General features: G+C 41.4%; 1 protein-coding gene across 2 annotated transcripts in view; it reads left to right on the forward strand.

Moving 5' to 3' along the window:
• Positions 1 to 4,350: 4,350 nt before the first annotated feature.
• grk4 (G protein-coupled receptor kinase 4) overlaps positions 4,351 to 19,420 on the forward strand; it is a 43,203-nt gene continuing 28,133 nt past the window's right edge. For both annotated transcript variants that reach the window (XM_018664739.2, XM_018664738.2), the window contains exons 1-2: positions 4,351 to 4,727; positions 16,842 to 16,937. In XM_018664739.2, coding sequence (XP_018520255.1) covers positions 4,676 to 4,727; positions 16,842 to 16,937 — 148 coding nt within the window. In that variant the 5' untranslated portion in view covers positions 4,351 to 4,675. The remainder of the gene's footprint in view (positions 4,728 to 16,841; positions 16,938 to 19,420) is intronic.

Consider the following 19,420-nt stretch of genomic DNA (forward strand, 5'->3'; position numbering starts at 1 on the left):
GAAGTGAATTAGAAATATAAAATAGCATAAAATGTAAATAACCCAGTATACAAGTGCCTTAAAACTGTACTTAAATGAATTAAGTTACATTCCTCTGCTGTAGCCATTCTGTTTCAAGTCTGAACATTATCTTAAGTGCACTTGAGCATGAGGTTTGACTTCAACATTTCCCCTTTCTGGTAGAAAATAAGACCAACTACTATCCATTTTTATTTCATCCCTATCTCAAACAGTCCTGGGTTTAGGAACATGTTTTGCAAAAATGTGTATGTATGATACCCTGTCTCCCCTCGGAGCTCATATGGGACACTGAGGGAGGCCTGGCTCAGCACTTCTAACAAAGACACCAAGTCCATAAACCTGGCAATGAAAGAGTGACCTTCTGATTCACTCTCTCAGCTTGAGAAGGTTATATTTCACCCTAAACAGGTCATAACATGCCTCTATATATTACATTTCTTTGAAAACTGTCATAGATGATATGTGCAGGTCTTGTCTCTGTGTATATACACAGCACAGGCACGTTGAATTCTAGCACCAACTTTGCTGTGACCTAAGACAGTGTGTATGAAGATTTTTATTAGCATATCATCCTTTCTCACACTTAACACTTGCAGCAGGAGAGAAACTGTAATTTTGACCTGTTTGTTTTTGTACACAGGGCTTTGCTGAGCTGTTAAAGAAAAGGTCAGTGAAAGGTTCAAGCAGATTTTCTGTCCATTCTTTCACAATCTTACCCTCTCATCTACAGTGCATACACTTTTGTAACACTGTACTGTCTTACTTCACAGCAAATGTGCTTCCTTGTGACAAACATCTTATGAAATTGATGATGAAATGGTGTGTTGCAGTCTTTATAATGGAGGGTCTTTATAGTGGATCCTTATCATGAGCAATTTTAGGATCTCCTGTTTTATTGTGGCAGAGTAACAGAACTAAACATAGTTGAGAAGTATTTGTGTATTTTGGACCTGATGTAGATCTTAAAAATATTGTGACATTTCACATAATAAGTAAGCATGACCAATTTTCAGAGACACCTTTTTCAAACTTTAGGACAGACTCTCTCAACAAATCAACCTTGAGAGTCAGTCAGTCCAAGATCACTGTGGTAAAATGTGAATTCCATGTGTATTTCCATTCAGGGTGGAATTTTTCCAAGGTTTGTGTCTCTGCCATTGAGGATAAAGGCTCCCTCAGCCTGTGGACATATGAGCAATGAGAAGATAACAGCCCTTGTGCATGCAGAAGTAGAGGTCAAAATGAATAATATGCATATTAGGGATAACTACCTGTTTACTGTGGATAGTCTGAAGAAATTCCAGCACCAACATCTGAAACCATAGATAGGTAACTGACTTGTGTGAGGGTCTGACTTCTATGAAAGCAGCACCACCTTGTGTCTTTAATGTATCCTGCAGTACAACAGAGAGAAAAACACTACATTTGGTGGAGAAACATTAGAAGTTAAATTTGCCACTGAATTACACCTGTTGCAGTGGTGATCTGTCCAGTGTGAATCCTGCCTCTCACCCAGTGGGAGCTGGGATAGTGTCCAGCCCCCCTGCAACCCTTACAGATAAGCTGTATAGATAATGGATGGATGGATTATACCTGTTGCATTATACCTGCCGCTTTTTAAAATAAAAATCACGTATTTAAGGCCGCTGACTTATGATTTGGAACTCTTATTGACCAAGAAACTCTTATTTGTCTGTTTCTCATCTACCACTGATGTATTTCTCTGATGCTTTTATGACAAAGTGTCCTATAGAAATTGTTTGGGCATCTACATCTTGTCTACTTTTATCTGATTTTTACAGTACATGTCAATAAAAAGAGCTGCTAAAAATGATATCTGAAACATAGTGGGTGTATGAGGAACCTGACCTATTGTTAGTCATGTATTTTTCTGGTCATTTTGTGTTTTTATGTGAGGATGAACAGTAGAGCAATAACCAGGCATAAAGGAGGTGATTAATTAATTTAATCAATTTAAGTAACATCTTCACAATGCATGTTTTGCCTAAGCAATAGTTCAAACCTCACAATTAAAAATGAATTTAAATAATGAAAAATAATTATAAAGAAAAGCAGCAAATCCACACAATTGAGTGGCAAAAACCATGAAATGTTTGGCATTTTGTATAAAAAAGTAAAGTTAAGTTCTTCATCTACATTCCTATTTTTATATCTTAGTTGTTGCTAGTAACTAAAGCTGTCAAACAACTGTAGTGGTGTGAAAAGTACAATATTTCCATTTGAATTGTAGTAAGTAGAAATAGCCTGAAAAGTCAATATTCATGTGAAGTAGGCTACCTCTTTGCTCTTAAGCACGTTACTTGTGCAAATATCCTGATTTAAATTCCACCACTCCATCCCAGCTGACCTTGGTACACATGGTAGTAGTGGCATAACAATTCTGAAACCAAGACCGAAACCATGATGCAAACGCCCACAATCTTGTTTTGTGATACTGCAATATACCACCCAATCCAAACATCTTCCACCACTGCAGGTGCAGCCTGTTAAGCTCTTACTATTCTATTTAAAGTTAGGGCGAGCTGTATATTCTTATAAATATTAGACATTACATCCTGAGACTGCAGATCCACCCTGGACACATTTAAGTCAACAGTACAGGATCATCTGGAGATGATCTGGAGATCTGGAGAATCGTAACACCTATTCATTAAATTTTTATGTACACACAGGACTTACCTGAGAACTAAATGTAACAGTATGTATTTTTATCATCTTATACGTAAGCATACTTTTGTCAAAACCTCTTAAAAACCTTTTAACACTGAGGTATTCTGTATGACTACTGTGTGATGTCCCTTTGTATTTATGCATTATCACCACTAGGTGGCAGCATTGATAGTATGATAGTGATAGATCTGTGATCTGTTTCATAGCCTAGAGTTTTATTTTGTTCCAGACATTGACACTCCACAGTGACAGTTAACAAACCATGTACGAATGGTCATCGCCAGTGGTGTATTTCTGAAGTGGTGAAATAATTACAATCCAGTCGATATACAGACCCCACCTCACTCTGTGGGAATTCCCACTGATGTGACCCTGATTGAGGAGTAATACTGTAGGAAGAATCTAACTTGTATCCATAACTTGTGCCTCTGACAGGAAACTACACCTCACCCTAAATCCTCATATTCAAACCTGATAAATCGCAACTACCATAGTTATTGTTTAAGAATAGCTCTGTGGCTCTCTCTTGTATTGCAAACCACAGATCAGGTCTCCTCTCCCATCTCATATAATAATCACTGATTATGTTTGTGCACACCTTAGATGTAAGTGTCCCCAAACCTGTATCCTGTTTCTCATAGAAATAGTAATGGTGCTAATGTCTAAAGAATGGTGTGAGAACAAAGACTAGCACCAATTGTTGATGTCATGTCTGGACATGTACACATGCACCTGTTAACAAAAAAAACCCCCATTGTCATTCTTTAGATTTTATGTCCTGGTGCTGTTCAAAAACACGTCTGACAGTCCAACAACAAAACATGGAAAGAGTAATGACACATTTTGATTGATGTGAAAGTGCTTTATATTTTGCATTCTCAGTTACTACAGTTATAATATCTCTCTGTCACTTTTTCAAGAATAAATCTTTATACATAAAGTTACACATCTAAAGAAGTGTGTCACTTCTCTTTTTTTTTTTTTTTTTTTTTTTTTTTTTTACAGTCACAAGGCTTTACTCAAAGCATTGTGGGTTCAGCTGATCAAAGAGTCAGATTAGAAAGTCCAGAGGGATGCTGGGTCACAGTGTGGCCATGACGAAGAGAAAACCAGTGTGTTATCTTCTCTCTCCAGGCCGGACGACCCGGTATAATGCTGCAACTTAAAAACCCTCACGCCATTGTTTGCACAATAAGAGGTCTGTATCAGGCCTCTGTGGCCGATTGCATTCACGTTTTCAGACAATACTTTGGCCGACAACACATGAAACAGCTGTGCAGCAGAAAATCATGAAGAGGAAATGTTTACTTATTAGTGTGTTCATTCATGTTTGGACAAAAAAGGCCATTTGAAGTAGATTAAATGAGGGAAATACTTTTCATTTCTAGATGTTTCCAGTGGGCTCTCACTCTGACATTATGTGTGGTTGAAGAGAATATTATGCCTGAGGGAAACTTGTAGAAAACCCACACATAAGCACGTTAATCCAAAACTGCCACACAATAAATGGCATAACCATCCATAATTTCAGGGGACTAAGCCTAGGAAATTGCATGCACGTATGTATAAAATGCACTTGTGTGAGGATGTGTGTGTGGTTGCGCTGGTTGTAAATTGATCCCTCCTACTCTCCCTGGTTCGTTGTGCAGAGGAGGGGCGAGGAGGAGGAGGAGGAGGAGGAGGGAGCCGAAGCAGGAAGGAAGGCAGGCAGAGAGGGAAGGGAGGCAGGCTGTGAATGCTAACGAGCCCCGTCGTAATCAGACAGCTCCGTAGGTAGGGTTTGATAAAACATCTTGCAATGGAGAGGAACGACGACCACTATTAAAGACCTACTATGCGCCAGTGCCGCGTTCGCCCTGTGCGCGTGCAGCAGCCTCACCGTCGTCGGCACTTTTGATCAGAAAAACCGTCTTTTTCCGCTGAGTGAAATGTATCGCGACTGCTCGGGATTCACATTCTGACAATGGAGATTGAAAATATCGTGGCCAACACGGTTCTCCTGAAGGCGAGGGAAGGTAAGCTCTGCTTTGTGTCAAAAAAAGAATAAATTAATGTATTTTTTCTCTCCCACTTCTACGACATGGTCATGGACGAGCCTGAGCTGTCGGCAGCCCTCCTTGGGATTTATGCTTTCTCTGTCTCCCATCTCTGCGCAGCGCTTTGTCTCCAGGCAAACGCCAAACATATTCCGTTGAAATCAGCTGTTTGTACACTAACGACACACATATTTACCGGGCAGGTTAGCAGAAGGCCCCCGCAAGCTGGAGATGAACAACGCAGGGAGTGTTTGCAGCATCGCGCTTAGATGGCAGCGTTGCATTTAGAGGCTGTCGAGCAAATTTTTTCACACAAGCACCAGTGGTTTTGTGGATATTTACAATTTACGGCATAACGGATTTTTAATGGTATTCCCATTACATGGTATTGGGTATCGAGCGAAATATGGCTGCGCAGTGGGGCTCTGTGACTGGCTACAGCTTCTGCTTACCTGTCATTGTGGGTTTCGGTGTGTTTAAAGCCTAATTAGCAAGGTAAAGTGAACGTGTGGTATTATTTGACGCAGAAACACGCCACTGCATTGCTGTTTGGCTGTTGACTAGGAGCTGCTGGGGTGACAGAATCATGTTATAGTGGAGGTTTTAGATTGAAGAGGGATACTGGAGGATAGTCCGCCGGGTATACCCCGGCGGCCCAGGCGCTACAGCCCCGGGTGTGCACGCTGCTCAGTGGGCCGGTGATCCCACAGCAGCTCACCTGGAGGTGGGAAAGAGACGAGTATCCATCTGTTTTCAGGAGATGGCAGAGCAGAGAGCCTCAAAGTAGCCATTGAGTGGGCGCAAGGTGGGTGTGCAACACTGTATCAGCAGCCGGAGGAGGAGGAGGGGGGGGAGGTGTTATTACTGCTCAACGATTTCCAGTCGTGATTTTTTCCCTCTTGCGAACGGACTGGAACACCACCACCACCAGCAGCAGGGGTGTCTGGTCCCAGAGGATATTGTGCAAGTTGATCTATTTTATTCGACAGCAAAGTCGCGCACTGTGCGTATATGTACATGACTGAGGGGGTCGCGGTTCAGTATGCGTATGCAGAGGCCTTCCCCCTGCTTATGGTTTGCATTATATTCAGTCTACGTTTCAGTTCACGACTAAACGCCAACACTGCTGTGAAATGGATTATTCACAGCAGCAGTGAATCCATTTCATAGCAGCAGCAGCCTCCTTACGAGGCACCAGGCTTTCCTTTACCTGCCGTTAAATGGTGCTGGGCATTGTCATGAGTGTTACCCGTGAGGTTATTGTATCGTGATCAGATCTACAGGCTCAATACCTGCCAGTGTCCCTAGTCTGTCTTTTTTTTATAACCAGAGGCTCCAAAAGGCCCACAGTGAACTGTATGAACCATGCAGAGAGTGGAAGGACTCTGATATCTCTGGATACATGGCCCAAAATCACTATTATATACTTAGCTTAAAGGGTAGGATTTGCAGTGAGACATTTGTTAATAAATCAGTTGCTCTTATAATAGAAGATTGGTTGGGATGCATCATTTATCAAGTAAAAATACCAACGAGTTGCACATTACAGCTTTACAATTGCAAAGACGTGATGAGAAGTTGTCATTATGTTTGTATATTATCTATATTTAATGAGTGAATTTGAAAAATAGATTAATCAATAGAGAAAACAGTCTGTAGTGCAGTCTTACCAAGTTTCCATTTGGATGGTATAACGTGGAGCATGCTCTGCCATGTCATACGTGTTGAGTATACAGTTAGTGTTTTTTTATGTCTCAGTTTCTATACCATTCACTGTCTTAATTATCACACAGATTAAAACAGCTAGTGGCTCCCAGTTCTTTCCTTTTAAGATGAATAGGAGACTAATTTGATTTTACTTCACCTTTCAAGTGGTGGGTGGTAGTAGCTGTCAAAGTGTTAAAGTATTTCACAGTGACAGGAACCAACAATGGTAGGGTCACAATTTGCAGAGCAAAACCCACCTTTAATCACTCAGAACTCTCTGCATCAGAGGTCAGTGGCCTTTTAGGTGAGAGTTTCTCTGAGGTCACCTTCATGCTGCATGGCATCAAAACCTCCCTACGCAGCAGTCCGGTGCATATGGATGCAGTTTTCCAGCTGCAGGAACTGGATCCAAGCCACTGCGTCAGCAAGAGTTTGCCCTGCTGATGTGTCCTTGAGCAAGACTTTAAATAAGTTGTTCTGTAACTCTCTGACCTGGCTGCAGAGAGGAGAAATGACACTCACTAAGAATCCATTATATGCACAGAATCATAGGTTTTCATGATGGATGTGCAGTTTTCTAGCATCGCAGAATTAACACTTGACTAATGATATCCTGCACGTCCATTGGTTTCTAGAAAACCTTTGAGTCTGATCACTGTAATGTTCACAACTTTGCTTTGTTAGTCACTTTTACATACCTGTTGATGTGAAACTGGGTGGTCAGAATGAGAAGTGTTATGACAGGGTGTGCCTAGTCTGCCACAGTTGAAATGACACATCAAGGGAAGTGGTTAGAGATGACACTGCTCCCAGCGCTCCCCACCCCTGCGTCTGTAAATTTAACACATACATTTGGTACAAAATGTAAGAAGTAAAAGCACCACATTTACAGTATTTAGATTTTTCCTTTGCCTTAGAGCTGCAGAGACAGCATAAGGAGACAGTTGCATGAGGTGAAAGTCTCCTACAAAGGAAGTTATTGCTAAAGCTCCCCCGAGAATATATTAGAACATTTTTGAAATGGTGACTGGGAGAATACCAAGACGATATATTTTGGCTGAGATGCAACCCACAGTTTATGTGGATGTAAAAAGTTCAGCCAAGCATACCAGAGTTATTTTCAACATAGCAGGATGCCTCTGCATCATCTCATTCAGTAGAACATCACAAGTATCTCATCAGTAATTTTATTGTGAGTCTAAACCCTTTTCACACCTAAGTACCCACATTCAATATTTACCTGTAAATGATACAATCTAACCAATATATTTAGGACAGGTACTGCTGCATATGTTGGCTGGTGTTCAGAGAAAAGTTGCAGGGCATAATGCAGTCAAAAGCACTTGAAATCATTTGGAAACAGTGTTATCATAGTTTGTCCCCCAGACTCCACTGTTTACAATACTTTGCAGCACCTGAGTTGGCAGAGCACCCTATCATAGCAGAGCAGATGGTGGTGTGAAGTCTGTTAAGAAAGATTATGTTTACTCTTCAGCTGTAAAATATCCTGCCTCCATTACATTCATTTGTCAAAGCTCTTTAATAACCAAATTTTCCAAATGATCAATTCCACATGAAAAGATGGTTTACGGAAAAGGGGAAACAACCGTTAATATAGTTGTATCTCAGTTAGAAGCAAGCTGTGCTGAATAGCCAGTGGAAAATTTAAATGAGACATATTTTCCCCTCGCAGACCTCGAGAAGTCAACGGATGCTAGTCCTAATCTCCTCGCTGATGCTGTAAACAATTAAAACTGTGCTGAGGTTGTAAATTTCTTAAAGAAAAAATCAGCCCTTGTATGGGCTGACATTATTAGAATTTATCAGTCTGTACATTACAGGGATTACTTAGTGAAACTGTTGCAGTTTGCCTTTCTGAGTAGGCATTTAGGCTCTGTAGCACCTGGTGAATTGAATTATATTGTACACAGGTCAGCTGGTTTGTTGCCTCTGCCTTTATTTCAGTTAGGGGTTGACTTCATTTGCCAGATTGCCCTTTGAGAGCCAGTGTTTACTTTTTGCAGTTGACTTCATAAAAATGGCCAACTATTCTGTGTAATGAACTGGTTAACTGTCGTCGTATGGCTCTCACCAACTTTGGTCTCAGTTCCTAAGTTTCAAGTTTTGGAAGAGTGGCATGTTGAAGTTGTTCAAAAGGCAGAGAGGCACAGGATTAAATATTGCAGCTGAGTGTTCGTATTTCATAGAAACATGAGGGAAATATCTAGATAATGCAGTACATTTCCACACATACTTCATTTTCATATTCAAATGTAAAGAGTGACTGGGTATAAAGGGTATTTCACTATTCTTATCTCTCTTCCCTGGAGCCACTTTTCTTTTTCTGCTGTGTTTCTGTCATCATTCCTACTGTCTTCATAAAAAGGAAGGAATGCAGACAGTCCAGTGCTCGCATTCCTCTGACAAACTCTGAAAATGTAATCCTGCTTATATAACTCATGTCCACTTTACAAGTTGGAGGCTTTGATTGTTATTTTGCCGAGTAACAATACACATGAAAGTCTCTGAGGTTGGTGTTGCTAACCTCTCTGTGCGCTCTGCCCCCCTCACAAACATGCTCCTAACTGTAGGCTAGCAGGTCCTCTCAGACCACTTGTGAGGGTTTTCCTGTGACGTTAGCCAGCGTAACTTTATTAGTTTTGTGGCCGTAGCTGGGCTAACACTTGTTGTCATCACTCTGGGGTGTTTCCTCCAGCTGAGGCTCATAAAACACATTGCTTTGTGACTGTCCCTTGATGTGGGACTTATTTTACAGTTATAACACCCACAAATGGGCTGTGTGGAGAATGACACTCAGTTTGTTGCGTACGCGGCTCATGCAGCATTGCACTAGCAGCTACACTTAGCTGGGTGGCTACTGGGATGTTCATTAGCACAATGTCTTGGCAAGCTGACGAACCATAAAGAGGCACTTTTTGAGGCACTTTGTGAACATCATAGGGACGTTGTTCCAGCTGCCTTATTAAATGTTAAATTGGTGTTCTTCCTATGAGAAGCCAGCTGTCAGCCTGATTTTAACAATGTGTATGGTTGAGTATATTTACAAGTTCTAATGGTTCAAATAAAGATTTTGTTTTTCTAAAAAGAGTTTTTTAGAGGTTGGGTAGAGTTAAAGTCTAGTAGCAAATGTGTTGAATGGGAAAGGTCCCTCATGTTGTATCAGTTTACCTTTTAAAAACATTCCTAGAGTCACAATTTTGGCATCTGCCCTTGGATAAATTTTATGTCAGTTCTGCCTTCAAATATGGCTTGAAGGTGTTGGCTTATCAAAGATAATCTTCAAGGTGTACTATGTGCTATGTGTTCCACACTCAAGGGCTCAGCACTGGAGAGGCTGTGTTTTTTGTGTTCCTGTTCTTTCTGCATGGCCGTGAAATTAACCAGTAGGCCCTTCATCTCCGAGACAGCTGTAGATAACATATAGATGATTAACCTTTCAGTTTGTGCTCTTACACACTCGAACTCTTGGCGTGTCTTGCTCAAGTTTAGTCTCACCGTGTTCCCTCGCTGTCCTTCCCTCCCCCTCCTCCCTCAAGACACTGTGAAAACAAGGGTCAGTTTTCAAGCACGTCTCGGCGAGATTTAATGGAATATCTCGAGCACAGAGAGATGGGGCAGAGGAAGGAAAGGTCTTGCAAAACACCACAGCATGCTGCTGGAATGAGCAAGGGCGCATGTTTATGTGTAGTGTGTGTGTGCGCGTGTGTGTGTCTGTCTGTGTGTCTTCTCTGCTCATGTGAAAAACTGCATGTCCTACCTCGTGTGAGTCCCACTGCCCCCCCACACCACTGCCATGCTCGTTTGTTGTTGTGTCCTGGAATTTACTCTGATGTTGTAATGTTGTTTCACATTTTTGCACGTGATCCACGCCTTTTCTTTCGTGGGCCATATGGAGAGAGAGAGAGAGAGAGAGAGAGAGAGAGAGAGAGAGAGAGAGAGAGAATGCCTGGCCATAAAGAATTAACGAAGGCATAACAAGAGGAGAAAACTGTTTATATGGGGGAGGGGAACAAGGGGCTGAAGTCAGAGGAAGGATGAAAAAGGGAAGGGGGCATGTGAGAGAGGTGAGGAGTAGAGGGGAGCAGTGCTGCCTGATATTCACATGTTTCTCTTTTCCTCTCTCGCTCAGCTGATGTGTGTCTTTCAGTGCGAGTATACAGACGGATTACCTTATGCAAACACTGAGCCTTTGCTTTGAATAGGCAACACAGATACTCGCAGCTAATGTTTTCCTTATCAGGGGCTACTCCAGCCAATCACACACTGTATCGGAGAGCGACTGGGAAAGCAACAGGCCATTCATTTATCATGGCCGGGCTCCATTGTGCTTATGTGCGTGTGCATGCTCATATTACAATGGGCCTAAACTATGTGTGACCCTCTCTCATTTCCTACCATTTAAGTCATGTTTTTTGGGAGAGTACTGCAGCCGTCCAATCCAAACCTTCCACCTAGGCAGCTGCTGTAGGGTGGGGGTCAAATCAGATGAGGCATGGGCTGGTACCACATATTCACAGTACGATTACTTTGGCCAAAAATATCTTGGTAAACAGTGTTATCAGTGTTTTGAAAGTTAGAAAAAAGTGCCAATATGTAGTGGAGTTACACAACAGCATGTTTAGCCTTTTACCTTTCCTCTTTACTCTTTTTTTCTTTGACTTTTTTTTTGTGGTCAGAGGAATTTTTAAAGTGCACCCTGATATTTGAACCGCCTGTCCCTTTTTAAGTCAAGCTTCTAGAAATTAAGCCTTCTACTCATTCCAAGTGACTCTGTTTAAGTGCGTAGTCAAACTTCCCAAAGCATATTGTGCAAAGATGTAAATACGGGCTGCTTGCTGCCGAGGTCAGTCTGTCACTGTCACAGACGAGCTGGATTTTCTGGCCTTGTGGCTGTTATTCTGAGTGTCAGCATGTGACATGTGTTCAGCAGCTTCTCCCTTATGGTGATGCAAAATAAAGACGGGTTGTGAAGACAGCAGCGCAGCACTCCTCTGTGTTCTCAGTAACATCTGAAAAAGCTGGGAATCACAGCAGAAGAACTTGCCAGTGATGCTGTTTCTCCCTGTTCTTTATTTTGTCACAGCTATTTCTTTCATTATCACAGCTTTTTTTAGTCTAGTAATTGCATATTTTGTACATATATTTGCCATATAACAATACCTTGTTTTCTCAACAAATATAGAGTGGATTTTATAGATGAATAACTAAATGGTAATTAAGGGCTGGAACTAATTATTGCTATTATAATTATATACAAATAATCTACCAATTATTTTCTTGATAATTGTTTGGTCTGCAGCAAGCTGTAAAAAGTGCATCACAAATTCCTAGAATTCATAGTGGCTTTTTAAAATGTCTCATTGGTACCACTGACTTTATGCAAAACAATTGCTTAAACAAGAATGTGTTGTGACGTAAAGTGATATGAAATAGTGATCTGAAGAAGAATGTAAGAAAAGAAACATTTTACACGTTTTATAAGGTATTACCTGGAAATACACCTTTTTTCTTGTAAACTACCCTTTCAGCTTGTGTTTGTAGGTATAAAATATAGTCTATAATGTGATTTTATTAAATATCTATCTACTCAGCAGGCCCTTTTGCAGTCAAGTAACAATATATTTACTTGTCAGTGTTCTCTGATGGACAAACAATCAACATATATATTAACAGGTTTTCTAGGTATCTGACATTTTTGCACTGTTATGTACTGCTGATATATACGCTGATACGATATATCTATGATGAGCTAATATTAGTCAACATATGGGTTTTCCTTACTTTTCCACTTTAACTTTAGAATATTGTGAACTCTATTTGAACCTGCATTAAAAAAACATACATCTGAAGTCTGACTAGTCGAAGCTACATGAACTCTGATATGGTGTGATGGGATAGGATGGGTGGTGTGGGGGGGCACACCCTGAGATGATACTGCTGTAGTCTACTGTGTGTGACCTCCTGTCTGGCTCCTTCTCCCACTTGAGATGAAAGAGAGAGGAAAGAGAGGAGCATATTTGGGATGGTGTTGGACTGTATTTGGCCTGCATGCCCATTAAGAGCATGTGAGCAGCAACAGGGGAGGAAACGGAGCAGAGACAGAGGCAGAAGAGATCCATGATTGTACATTCATTAGTGCACTCAAAGCTCACTCCAGACAGAAACATGCAAACAAAAGCTGCATTAAAATACTCTGTCTACTCCCTCTCTGTTTTTCTTTCTCTCTATTTTCTTTCTGTTTCCCACTCTCCCATTTCATGAATATGAGTAATCTGTCAGACTTGAAAATGGAGGAAACACACCTAAAATCATACCTCAGACATAAAGTAAGTGACACTGCTAGTTGTTCATCCATGCCTACTTTAAAGGTGCTATATGTAAGTTTTTGCTATCTCTGCATAGCCAACATTAGAATTAACAGCTATTTATTTATCTGTCTAGAAGAAATGTTGCAAGTTCAACATCAAACTGCATTCCTTTACTGGATCTTCATTCCTTTACCAAGATCTCCAGCAGTGGAGAGCAACGCCAATGTTATCAATTGTTTTCCTTTCTTTTCATCTACTGAAGTTAACATGTTAACCAGCAAGCCCTGGCCCATCTCATAATACCACTTTGCAATAGTGAATGACTGTAGCATCCAGTCTGCTCTCAGTCCAACTGAGAGGATGAAGAAGTAGCATTAACTAGAAGGTGTGTTCTCACCTCTTGTTTTGTAAATACAATGATGGCTGAAGCTCTTTGTAAGTAAACAGCTGTAAATACCAATATTGATTATGTAGTGATTGCAAACATCCACATACAGCACTAGCACAGTAAATCAGATAAAAGGGATGGAAAGTGATTGTCTTGGGACAGTCAGATGCTTTGTTACAAAAGTGAAATCTCCATCAGATTTGAATTGATGCCACTTGACACTTTGTGTTGCCTTTACAAAATGATAGACCCTTGGATTTTATCAACAGGGAAGACTTTGGTTACATAAAGTTGTTTTAAACGAGCTGAGTGTCATGTTGGGTCATTTGTTCATCTGTGCCAAAGCTGTCTAGCGGTTATTTTATGTTTTTTTTTTTTTTTTTTTTGTGGGATTTTGCTTTTGTTGGGTAGTTGACAGTAGTGAGTGACAGGAAACATGTGAAAATAGAGAGGGGGATGACGTGAGGCAACGATGGACAGTGTAACTCAAAACAGAGATGTTGTTGGTAACATGTTACACATCTGACTGCTGTGCGACCAGGATGACCCTGCTACCTATTAATCTTTCAAGGAAAGGAATGTGCATCCTTGTAGTCGAGCAGCATGTTTCATGTCTTGACATCAGTCCCTCTCAACATGCTCCAACTTTTCAATCTCGTCACTGCTGCGCATGCGCAGACTTGTCCAGAGATCCTGCTCGATGATCTCAGTGCTGGCTGCAGCTCTGCCATGAATGAGCGAAACTGCTCTGAAGTCGGTGTTTATGGAGGGCCCCGTTCTCTCGGAGGGGAGAACCAAAGTTAAATAAATACTTGCTCCATCCTGTCTGCATTAAGAGCCTGCACACATGGCTTTGACGTCAGAGTGACATTAAACAGGGTGGGGTGGCCCAGCCAGCTCTGACAGGCATGTGCACCCGTGCACGCACTCACATACACACAGATGTGCTCTTCCATTGCTTGCTATTAAAATCTCTGTCTTTCTTTTCTCGTCCATGTCTTCATTACGTTCCCCTATTCTTTCCTTTGTTTTTCCTTCTCTGTTTTTTTTCCCGTTTGACCTTAAGTTTAGGTGACATTTCAGCCTCATGCCATTTGTACAGTACAAAGCATCAACACTGCCAACCATTACTGTTGCTACATTTGTAAACACTTAAATGTCCTTCTCATAATGTCAGCTCTTGATGAGGAGGAAGTTAATCTATGACCATTTGTTACTTTTTGTTAAGCTGGTTTGACTGTATTCATCAGTCATTATGTGTTTTTGGCTCATGTTTGTGAAAAGACTTCTACAACAAAATAATCAGCCAGGTGCAACTGGCTATTATCACACAGTGTGTACGATACTCAGTGCAACATGTAACTCCAACATCTTTGCTGCTCTACCTTTTCTTTCTTTGTTTTTTTTTCTCTTTTCCTGCAATGAAGAGAGTACATTGTGCATGTGCCTATGTATCTCGGTGTGTATCTACATGCCCTGCAGCTCCACAACAGGTTTGTCAACATGCCTGTCAACATTTGATAGCATGAGACCAGTGGGATCAGATGAGCTTCACTAACATGTAGCAGCTCATATTGCTTCTGTCTAGCCAGTCAAGGTGCGACAGTTTAAAATGTGTCCTTCTTTGAATGTGTGTGCTTCTATTGCACGTCCAAATGATTTGTTTCTGCTCGTTTAGTCTGTTTTTGGTTGTTATTGTTCACAGGACAAGATTAAAAAGTATGGTTGATTTACAAAAAGTGAATGAGAGCATGCACACTGAACATACAATGTGTCTGTGTGTGTTTGTAGGGTCTTGTTTTGCAGGTGTTTGACCACGCTGACCCCCTGTATGTGTTTGTGTTGACGCTGTCACATGTCACTGCCGGGCCAGCTGGTGTCTTGTGAACTTAAGGGGCAGAGGATTTCCCCCCTCTGTCGTCCTCAAACTGTCACAGTCTATGTGGTTCACTCAAATTTGAGCTAGTTTGTTGTGAAGTGAAGGGTGTGTGTGTCCTAGTGTCGTCCTGTCAAAATTTGTTTAAAATTATAAAAACCTGTGAAGAAATGTTGCAATGGGAAATTAATAAGTGATGAAAATAAATAGCTCTGGCATTTACAGATTTCTTTAGGTCTTGGTATTGAACCTCCATGTGTTCATAGCACTGATTACCAAAAATGGTCAAGAGCTAAAAGTTGGCATTGAAGGCCTTTTTAGATTTGTACTTTTCTTTCATTACTCAGTTAAATCATTATTATTAGCACGAATATGGATGATGCATTATTGCTAAAGGCAGGTAATATATCATTTGATACGATGCAATGCATTTTCTCAGGAACAGAAAGAAGATAATCACATGATTATTCCTATCTGCCCTTTCTTTGACCGAACTGTCTGATTTTAATGATGCAATTTTTAGACAGTTTTTTAAATAGCTGTTTTGGGTTTAGACGATATGTAACTTGTGCAAATCTGTCTTGGTCTGTTCAATCATGAAAAGGGTTTTGTTGACAACACAAAGGTGTTGGAAAACAAGCACTTTCTGGGATTTTATCATGTTCAGCTTTTTGGATAGTAGATAACCAATGTAGAGGCAAAAATGAAATGAGAGGAGTCTAATGTGCAACAAAGGTCTCCTAGCAGCATTTAACTTGGGACATTGTGAAGATGTGGTATGCACTGTAACCATTTGCCTATCAGGGCACCCCTACAAAAGATATATATTTTTAATATTGATTAAGTAATGTCAAATGTAAAATTTTCATCTCACATTACCAGAACTTAAAGTGATGTTTTATAAAGCTCATGTTGTCTTATAAAGAGTCTAAATGCCAAAAGAAGTACATTCCATATAATAAAGAGCAAAATAAGCAAATCTTTGCATTTAAGATGTGTGGTGTGTTTTTACCAGTTTTTACTGCAGATCAGATTTCCTCTTTTCTCTTTGAGTCTCTGTTTGTGTAGAAGTGGCACTGTGCAAATCACAGCAGCATCTCATCAGGATACTCTACTGACTTCGTCAGCTACAGTGCTCAGATCTGCCTCAGGGAGTAAATACCTCAGTTCACCCCTGATGAGACCATTTCTCTAAACTCACATACACTCACATTCACACTGCTGTTGGAATGTGCATTTCAGAAAAATATGTGCAGTGACTCCCCCCGATCCTCTGAGAAGCGCGGCTGTGCCTAGAGGTCGTTCATCCCCTCTCACTGAGGTCATCTGATCTGCCGAGAACACTGCCCAATACTGCTCCGTGTGCGAGTGTGTATGAGATAACCCGTGAATGTTATGTTAAAGTTATGTTTGGCTAATGTTTGGCTCCAGGGAAAGAGCCCACTTGATGTGCGTGTGTGCGCGTGCGTGCGCATGCCCGCGCGTGTGCCCGATGATCTTTGAAGCTGTCAACATTCTTCACCACATGCTCTGTCATGATGCATGGAGGCGAGTGGTGAGATGAACCAGCTGTCCCTGCCTGTGGTTACTGCAAGGTCAACATGCTTGAGCACACATGCACACGTACACACACACACACACACACACACACACACACACACACACACACACACACACTTGGCTGGTCTTCTTGTTCTTGTGTTGAAATTGCCACTGGATGGATATGGTTAAAAACTGTGCCATGTTGAAATAGTGACTTGATTGATGTTCTGATCTCACTTTGTGTCTCTCAGGTGGAGGAGGGAAGAGGAATGGTCGCAGTAAGAAATGGAAGGAGATGCTGAAACTCCCGCACATCAGCCAGTGTGAGGAGCTACGTCGCACCATCGGTAAGAAATGGGGGAGTGTGTGTGTGTGTGTGGGTGTGAGGCAGAAAGATAATGTGCCATGCTGTGTTGTTGGGGTGTGTCTGTCTGCGGGAGGAAGTTCAGATTGGACTTCCTTCCTGTTTCTACCCGTCTCCACCCGCAGTTACAGGCAGGGGACAGGAAACGCTGTGTGAGGAATGAATGTGTGTGTCTGCGTGTGTGTGTCTATCTGACTCAGGGAATCCGTTTGCAAGCCATTTCTTAAACCTCAAAGTCTTTTAATGTTATGTCTGTGTCTTGCTATCTGTCAGCTCACACACCAAATCAAAACGACTTCAGTCGTGCTTCCTTCCTGTTCTCTACATCCAGGTTTGACTAGAAGGTAGGGGCAGATTCTCTCTTTGTGTCCCAGACACTGCTCCTGGGCTATATTATCTCCTCATCCCCTCCACACACACCCTGGCTCTCTGAATGCCACAGCACTCCGCGTGAATGTTTGTGTGTGTGTGTGTGTGTGTGTGTAGGTGCCTGTATGTGTGTGTAATAGTGCGTCACAGCTATCTCTGCCAGAGATTGCAGTGCTATCCTCCCCCACACACTCTCCCTCCCTCTTTTCTATGTCCATGCTTCCCCCTCCCACTATCTGTATCTCTGTCTCTCCCTCTTTCCACCACTTCAGAGCAGCATTAGAGTGGCAGAACAGGAGAGTTATGAAGAGAGAGTAAAAAACAGAAACGAAGAGAGGGACAGAGAGAGAGAGGCTTTTACAACGGGAGGAAAGGTCTCTTAAGAACAGGAGAGAGGGAGAGAAACAGCAAGAGGAAAGGAGGGAGGCTGAGCGGAAGAGATGTAGATGCACGTACTCCCTACGGTGATATCTCTTATGTAGTGTCGATTGCGTTTCTTGTGGTTGTGTCTTCATATCACAAATCATCACCCACAGATCCAATTATCATAAACATGAATGTATCTGTCTTCTGCGGTGATACATTACCTGCTTAAAAACATAACATAAATGTCACCTTAAGTGTGAAGAGGCATCGTGCCTGTCATATCTCAGATATTTATTGCCATTTGGATTATAACTTTGCAGAGGTTTCTAAAAATGGGCTATATGTGCCTGTGTGTGTGTGTGTGTGCACGCGCAGCAGCTGTTGAAGGTTACATATGTCACTCTTACATAGACAATATTACGTAATTTCCCTATCACACCGAGTGGAGGATCAAAATAATCCCCTTTGAGTACTTCAACACACAGACGTGTAGGCATGTGCATGTACACACACACCCTTGAGAGACGCACATGCGTGCCCATACACTGTGTAGGCACAGCAGATAGAGTGATACAGTATGGCAACTGATAGCTGTGTCTTTGTTGTGTCTTGATAATGTCAGGCATTTGACCTTAGCCTTGACAAGTGTGCAGTGCTTCTAGGAAGCCCAGATTACATTATGTGGACTGCAGCCACTTTGTCTACCAGCCTTTAGACCACTCTTCCTCTCTGCTCCTCTTTTTCTGTCTCCCCTTCTCTTTTTTTCTTTATCCTGGTATCCATCCAATACATACATTACATGTGCACCTATTACTTTTCGTCATTGACATGTTAGCTAGTTCAACATGCTCCTGAAACTGGAGGTAGTTTGGATGGAACCATAAACACACATATGCAACCATAGCAGACATTCGCATTTGTGCACATTTAGCTGGCCATTCACCATCTCACTAACTCACTCCTGCCTCGGCCTAAATTAGAGTTTTAATTAAGTCGTAATTGCAGTTTACTCCACTGGCACAGACAGTTACTAGTCCAGGCTAGTTCAAGCTTTACAACTCTTCCCTCTCTCTTTTCAATCTTCTCATTTTCATGGCCCATTTTTCTCTAACACCTTGCTGTCTTTTACACACACACACACACACACACACACACACACACACACACACAAAACACTCTCTTTCCCCTCTTTTCTTTCACAGTTGTTTTTCTTCAGGACTGGGGAGAGTGGGTTCTTTTACGCAAAGGGGAAAGTTTTCATTGGTGGAATGCTGGCCTACGTTCTCATATTCAAATGAATTAAAGCCTGGAATCATCTTGAACAGGCATACGTACATGCTCTCACACACTAGCCTCAGAGTGAGGCCAAAGAAACTTTCTCCTCAGGTCTTTGCTTACCTAGAAAATTTAAGATTCTGTTACATAATGCAGAAGGTGATCCTAAGAAGACCAATCAGTAAACTTCATCTAAGAAATGGGCAAGATAAAGAATGTACAAAGATATAGCCTACTGGAGATTAAGCATTTTCTATGTTTTAATGTGGACATTGACATAGTCAGTGTCTGACCCACTAAGGCTGCAAAAGCTACAGCTGTTTTATTATTTTATATTTATTATTAAGTCTACATTTATCTTAATTTCCCCCATTTTCTTTTCATTAGGAATGTGTATGTGCATGTGTCTTAATTAATTATTGCTCTTACAGGAGTATGCTGTTTTTGTAAAGTTTG

The sequence above is a fragment of the Lates calcarifer genome, linkage group LG5 (assembly GCF_001640805.2).
Source record: "Lates calcarifer isolate ASB-BC8 linkage group LG5, TLL_Latcal_v3, whole genome shotgun sequence".
NCBI classification, from domain to species: Eukaryota; Metazoa; Chordata; class Actinopteri; family Centropomidae; genus Lates; species Lates calcarifer.